General features: G+C 35.9%; 1 protein-coding gene across 1 annotated transcript in view; it reads right to left on the minus strand.

Moving 5' to 3' along the window:
* Positions 1–7,412, minus strand: part of ZNF568 (zinc finger protein 568) — a 68,391-nt gene that overhangs the window by 59,948 nt on the left and 1,031 nt on the right. Inside the window, 2 exon segments of the mRNA XM_039249742.1 lie at positions 1,971–2,029; positions 3,663–3,935. Coding sequence (XP_039105673.1) covers positions 1,971–2,029; positions 3,663–3,738 — 135 coding nt within the window. The 5' untranslated portion in view covers positions 3,739–3,935.

Here is a 7,412-nt window from a genome sequence, read left to right on the forward strand (position 1 = left end):
CTACAGAGTTAAAATACTCAGGAGATGAAAAATATTTTTTAATAGATATTGGAGGGCATAAAGGACAGAGCTGTCAAAGTGATCATGGATGTGAGAACTAAGACTCTCTCCTAAGATGCAAAGTAAAATAACAAAGAGATTAAAATGTTGAAAGATGATGACAAATATGAAAAATGGGGAATGAAGATCTAAAGATCTTCATACAATACAAAGAAAAACCAAAGGCACAAATGAAAAAAACTGAAGGAGCTGAAATAAAAATAGAGATATTATGACAGTGTTAAAGGGTGTTAATTGTAACCTTGGATTAGGAAATGGATTTTTAGATATGACACCAAAAGTGCAAGCAACAAAAGGGAAAAAAAATGGACATTAGATAAATGTAAAAATTTTGTGCTTTCAAGGCCATCACCAAGTAAGTAAAAAGACAACTCATTGCCTTGACTCAGGCTGTTGGGTGGCCTCAAGTCTGCTCCTTATGCGTTCATTCAGGTGAAAGGGCTGCAGCTTCCTGGGGCAAGCTCTTCACTTGACTTGGTTCATGCACTTTAGTGATCTGGTAAGACCAGTTGACCTGCATCCCAGAGCAGAGCCGAAAACTCACACAGTCAACCTAAAGATGCCAAGCATGATAAAAGAAGCAGAAAAGCAGAATAGATATCTAATTAACACATACCTAACTGGAAAAAAATTTCAAAGTACTAGGCTCTCAAAGTGAAGCTCAATTTAGACATTTTTCCTGGTTAACAGTGAGGCTGTAGAGTCTGACATCAAAATTTACTAGCTTCAAAATTTACTAATTGTGTGACCTCAACAATAGCCAAATTTGAGTCTCAGTTTCCTCATCTGTAAAGCGTCATCTTCCTCAATAGGTTGATGTAAGAACTAAAGGAGACAAAAGAGAAGCGCTCAGAACTAAGCATGGGACACAGTAATCATTCAATAAATGTTTTAGAAATAGATAATCCCTAAGGAATATAAAGGATAACAAAGATAAGGAAAAACATGTATTCCTATGGAATAAGTATTGTTATAATTCCTATTTATAAGCAATGTAACTAAGGCCAAAGGGGTTAAGAAACCTGACCATAACATGTACTTAGTAAGTCGCTGGGCCAAGGTTCGAACCCAAGTCTCCATAAGCCTAGAGAAGCACTCTGCCAACAGGAGAAATAACTGCATGAACCACATAATCACACATCCAAAAGGAGTGTGTCTGTGTGTTTGGGATGAGAAATATAAACTAAGAAAGAGGTAGCAAAGTAGATAATATTTAAACCACAGGGGTGTGAGGGATTCTAGAATTGGAAGCAAAAAGAATCAAGAGCAAAGGAGAATGACTTATTTCACAAGAAGACAAAGAATACTGAATCCTCTGAGTTAATAATAAAAAAAAATATGTGGAAAGCTATGACTAAGAGAACTAGAAGAGTTTTCCATAGAATGTTAGTATGTTTTAGCTCAATTTGTAAAAATCTTAACTGAAGAAAAAATATATATATAGAGAGAGAATCATTTGAAAGATGTGTTTCATTTACTCTTCAGGATAATTTTAGTTTTTAGTCTTTGGCCAGGACAGACTTTTAAAAAAAAATTGACCTTAAAATTATAAGAATGATGACTTTGGAATTTCTTTTTGACCTAGGTGCCAAAGAAAAGCTTTCTCTTTCTTTCCTTCCTTAATAGCTTTTTACTCATAAACAGTGCAAATTATGGAATAAACTTTGCATCCCAGTTTGCTTTTGTTTCTTCTACTCATACTCAATTGAACTCAACTTTAATAACTTTGTATGGACCTGTTTCTGCAGAGCCGTATCCCAAATTTCACCTTGTTCTGATCTTCCATCTGTATTTTTCCTTACTTCAATTTTTATCAATTTAGTTTTTTTCCAATATACTGGTAAGTTAAGGTAACCCACTGCTACTGCACTGCAAAATAATGCAGGAAACAAATAAATGCTTAAACGTACAAGAGACTTGGTCATATCCTCTTCTTCCTCCAAAAGGTCAGAGTCCTGAGAATGCCAAGCTGAGGGAAGAGAAATAAAGCAAATTTACTTCAGAGCTCCAGACAAAGTACTATAGAAATCTTCAGTACCAGGTAGATATAATATCATCTATAATGATCCTCAGAGCACTGAGAAATGTTAACCACCACTGGGCTATAGAGATGCTGAAACATACTTGAAAGACTAATGTAACCATCCAGGGTTTAATGGGAATTTCTGGAAGGCTAAGTACAAGGTGTCCAATTAATTTATTGCCAACATAGCTTTTCCCTAGGATTCTTTTTTTTTTTTTTGAAATTAGAAAGAATTTTTATTTTTTTTTTATTTTTATTTTTCGAGCTTTTCCCTAGGATTCTGTTATTTTATTCTTAATAGGAAATTTATCTCAAGTACACACTAATAAATACCACAAAGATTAAAAAGTCATATAATTTATGAAGCACTGTAAAAAATGTGGAAAACTTTCATCAGAGACGAGTTATAGACATTGTGAAACATTCTTATGATGGAATAAATAAAATGCAATCATGATTCTAATGATATTTTCAAAACAATTAATTTATTTTTTAATCTAAAAACTTATGGAAGAGTGCATATTTGCATTTACTCCTGCCCTCTTCCAAAGCCAACCAAGATGAAAGTAAAGGAACAAAGGAAGCTGAATCTCACGAGGATAAAGAATATAGAGATTTCAGCAGGTAAGAGATATCAACAAAATTTTGGAAGCTAGAGATTAGACAGATGACTATCTTCTAAATTAAGTAGAGAAAGCTGCAGCTTAAATGAGGGTGGCGGAAGGGTGGGGAGACCATGGCAGAACTCTTGAAGGCTTAGGAAAGGGACACTAGGTACTTCTGCAGCCAGGAGTATGGGATGGGAACCGAATGCAGGGTTGAAGCAATGTATAGAAAGTAAGAAAATAAAAAAGTATTACAACTTTCACTTTAAAGTGAAAGATGAGGTATCCTTCCCCTCCCCTTTTCCCACTCCCTACCTTTATTTGCCTTCCCAAAGCAGTTCTGGCTTATACTCCTCAAGCAAAATCTAGGACTTCTTGCTGGGAAAACTGACTAGCCCAAAAGAAAATAGATGCAGATCCTGACATTTGGTCAACCTTCAACTTCTAATAACACCATATTAGAAAGAAGGGCAAGGAGAAGGTGAGAGGGGGAGGGGTGGGATGAGGGAGACAAGAAAGGGGTTAGGTAGAAAACAGAGATAAATCCTTATCTCCATTGTCAAAAGTCACCAGGAAATATCTAAAACTGAGAAATCAAGCATGAGCTGTATGAGGATGTTATTTTGGAAAGTGGAATTGAATACTAAAATGTTCAAAATGGTTGCCTCTGGGGAGTGGGATCGGGGGATAAGAAAGGATAGAGTAGGAAATTTTGCTTATGGTTATATATTTGACAGCCCTTAAAAAAATCTAAATGTAAGAAAGATAGAAATTACATTTAAAATATTTATTAAAAAAAATCAAACAACAGTCAAGTGAATAAATAAAGAATAAATGTCTACCCTGCACCGTCAATTACACCCATAGGAACTTTCTTGTTAGGAGTACTGAATTTCCTAACTCTTTTTACTCTTTCTGCCCCTAAATGCACAGCCTTTCTCTCCTAAACTCTGCCCATGTCTGAGACACCTCACCTCTCCCTTCCATCATCTGGGTCAAACGCTCCACTGTCACACAGCTACTGCTGATGTCTCAAGGTTGAGAAGTCATTCAGGCTTTGCCCACTCAGGGCAGAAGGGTTAAAATTAGCTGCAGATCCAGTAATTCCAGCGTCCACTCTATCTCAGGACTCTCCAGTCTCCAGGAGAGGTCTCAGGTCAGAAAGTCTCCTTCCATGATGGATACCTGCTCTTCAGGCTTCCTTTTAGTCACATCACAGATCTGTCTTATCTTTGTTGAGGCAGGACCTGTAGGTATGAAACAAATCCAATTTACTTGATTTTTATTTTTTCTTACTAGATCCCTATGGTAATCAGCCTCCAAGATGGCTCCCAATGATCACTGCCTTATGGTATTCATGCTTTTTGTACACTCTTCCCATACTGAATAGAACTGACTTGCTTAACCAATAGGACGTTGCAGAAATGACAGTGTGTGATTTCCAAAATTAAGTAATAAAAGACACTGTGGTTTCTGCATTGCACATTTTTGAATTATGCAGTTTGAGAGAAGCCAGCCACCATTCCGTGAAGACACTCAACCAGTCATAGGGAGAGGCTCCTGCCCTCAGCTAACACTAACTTGCCAGCCATCTAGGAGGCAAATCCTCCAGCTCCAGTCTAGCCTTACAATGACTGCAGCTTTGTCAACATCTTGACTGTCACTTCATGAAATATCTGAGTCAAACTATCCAGATAAGTTGTTCCTCACTCCTCACAGAAAGTGAGACAATGTTTACTGTTGTTTAAGCCACTGACTTTTAAGGCAATTTGTTACACAATCCTGGATAACTAATACAGCCCCAATTAGCTTCCTTGCTTATAATTCACATTCACTGGAGTGACTGACCAGATGCAGAGATAGCAGAAATCTGGAGGAAAACTCAAAGACTTAGCAACCTAAGTTGAACCAAGTACTCAGGAGAAACACCAAGACTATATAGAAACAAGGTGAACACCACAGTGATGTTCACATAGTGTCTGCTCTTCAAATATCTTTTGTGAGCATAAAGGTGTAGACTCTATGCAGAGACAAATACAAAGTTGAGGAAGAAAAGACTCAGCTTTGCAGCAACTCTAGATTCAAAGTAAAAGAGAGTTGCAACTATTCCATTTCCTATTTATCTTGGCAATTGAACTAAAAGAGAGTTGCAATTTAGAATTCCAATACTCTTCATCTGAAACGAGAATTATACTCACATCACAGTGATACTGGATGAATAAAACGGCCAAGTTAAGAAATATTAATTTATCATCTGCTTTGAGCCTTTAGTAGGTAAAAAGTAAAATTACAGTAAGAGAGTAGAATAATCCTTGCACTGTACGACAGATCAGAATAAAACAGTAACATTCAATTACAATAATTTTGAGATACTCCTAATATCCCTCATACAGTTTCTATTTTTTCCCCATGGCAATTATCACTAACAAACTATATAATTTATTTATCATACATATTGTCTGTGCCCCCCTCATATAAACTCCATGAAAACAGGGATTTATTTGATCTGTTTTTGCCATTAATGGTAGGTGCTCAAAAAAATATGTTAATTAAAATGGTGTAGCCACGGGGCATCTGGGTGGCTCAGTTCTTGAGAGGCCGACTTAGGCTCTAAGTCATGATCTCACGGTTTGTGGGTCTGAGCTACGCATCAGGCTCTCTGCTGACAGCTCAGACCCTGGAGCCTGCTTCAGATTCTGTGTCTCCCTCTCTCTCTGCCCCTCCCCCACTCACACTCTGTCCCCCCCCAAAAATAAACATTAAAAAAATTTTTTAACGCTGTAGCTACTATGGAAAACAGTATGGCACTCAAAAAATGAAAGATAGAATTACCATTTGATCCTAAAATTCCACTTCTGGGGATGCACTTAAAAAACCTGAAAGCAGGGACTTGTACACCCATGTTTATAGCAGGATTATCTGCAATAGTCAAAAGATGGAAGCAACCAAAGTGTGTGCTGACAGATGAATGGATAAACAAAATGTGGTGTACACATACAACGGAATCTTATTTAGCTTTAAAAAGGAAGTAAATTCTGATACATGCTTTAACAGGGATGAACCTTGAGGATATTATGCCAAGTTAAACCATTCACAAAAAGACAAATACTGTATGATCCAAACTATATAAGGTACTTAGTCAAATTCATATAGACAGAAAGTAGAATGGTAGTTGCTGGGACTGGGGAATCCAAGGAATGGGGAATTATTGTTTAATGGATATAAAGTTTCTGTTTTGAAAGATGAAGAGTTCTCTATGCATGGATAGATGGATGGTGGTGATAGTGGTAAAGCAATATGAATGTAATGCCATTGAACTCAACACTTAAAAATGATTAAAATGTTAAATATTTCTATGTTTTTAGCTTTATTGAGGTACAACTAATATACAAAAAATTGCACGTTTAACATATACCTCCTGATGAATTTGGACAAATACATATATCCAATACCAATTCTATAACCAAAGTTCTAATCATATCTATCACCTCCAAAGATTTCCTGCGTTTTGTGTTTTGTTTCTGTAAAAATAATTAACATGAGATATATACTTTTAACAAAGTGCATAATACTGTTTTGTTAATGTAGGTTCTGTGTTGTACTGATCTCTAGAACTTATTCATCTTGCACAACAAAAACTTTGTACCCAAGGAACAACAATTCCCCATTTCCCTCTACCTCCAAGCTCTGGCAACCATTTTCCTATTCTCGTGCTTCTTGAATCTGTTTTAGATATGTCATACAAATGGAATTATGTAGTATTTGTCCTGTTACTGGCTTATTTCACATAGCGTAATGTTCTCCAGGTTCATCCATGTGGTCACAAATGGCAGATTTTCCTTCTTTGAATAGTATTTCATTGTATATATATGCCACATTTTCTTTACCTGTTTCTTTATCTGTTGATGAATATTTCCCTATTTTGGCTATTGTAAATAATGCTGCAATGAAAATGGGGGTGCAGATATTAATATGGGAAATTCTATGTTACGTGCCATGTTATCTCTATTTTATCAAAATTTAAAAATATATATACACACACATTATATATAAACATTTTGTACACATTTATATACATAAAAATACATAAATATGCATTTAACAAATGAACTGTACTAATTTGGAGCATTTAAAATCAGAAGAAAGTAATATGTTAGATAAGAATAAGAAATGAGTGGGCAGTTTGGAGTTCAAGTGTTCAAAAGTCTTAAGTTTGGGTTTTGCTAAGTGTGCATATTAAATATCCAAGGAAAAGAACAGAAACCAAAGCACTGAAGAAAGGGGAATAAGTTACAATATTGTGCACAATAAAAAAGTCACAACAAGTAGAAAACAAATTTATATCGGCAATCACAATAAATGTAAATGAATTAAACTCACCTATTAGGATAAAAGGGTAAAAAGCCCAGCAACATACTCTTTACAAGAGATTTGAACATAAAAATATAAATAGAAGGGGTTGGAAAGTGAAATTCCTGGGTAATACCATAACAAAACCTGAAAAGGAATATTATCAGACAAAAGAGAGCTTGGACTAAAAGGCATCTGCCAGGATAAAAAGGCATGTTTTCTAATGTGGTAGATTAGAATCTTGGTCCCAATCCTTGACCCCCACTGTAATATTCACTCTTTGCCATGTAACTTTACCTTGTCCTCCCATTTTGGGTGTAACTGACATTAAGCTTAGCCAGGTGGCTTGCCTTGGCTAATGTATTAGTATAATT

Source organism: Hyaena hyaena, unplaced genomic scaffold (genome assembly GCF_003009895.1).
Source record: "Hyaena hyaena isolate Hyena2069 unplaced genomic scaffold, ASM300989v1 scaffold_345, whole genome shotgun sequence".
Taxonomy (NCBI): Eukaryota; Metazoa; Chordata; class Mammalia; order Carnivora; family Hyaenidae; genus Hyaena; species Hyaena hyaena.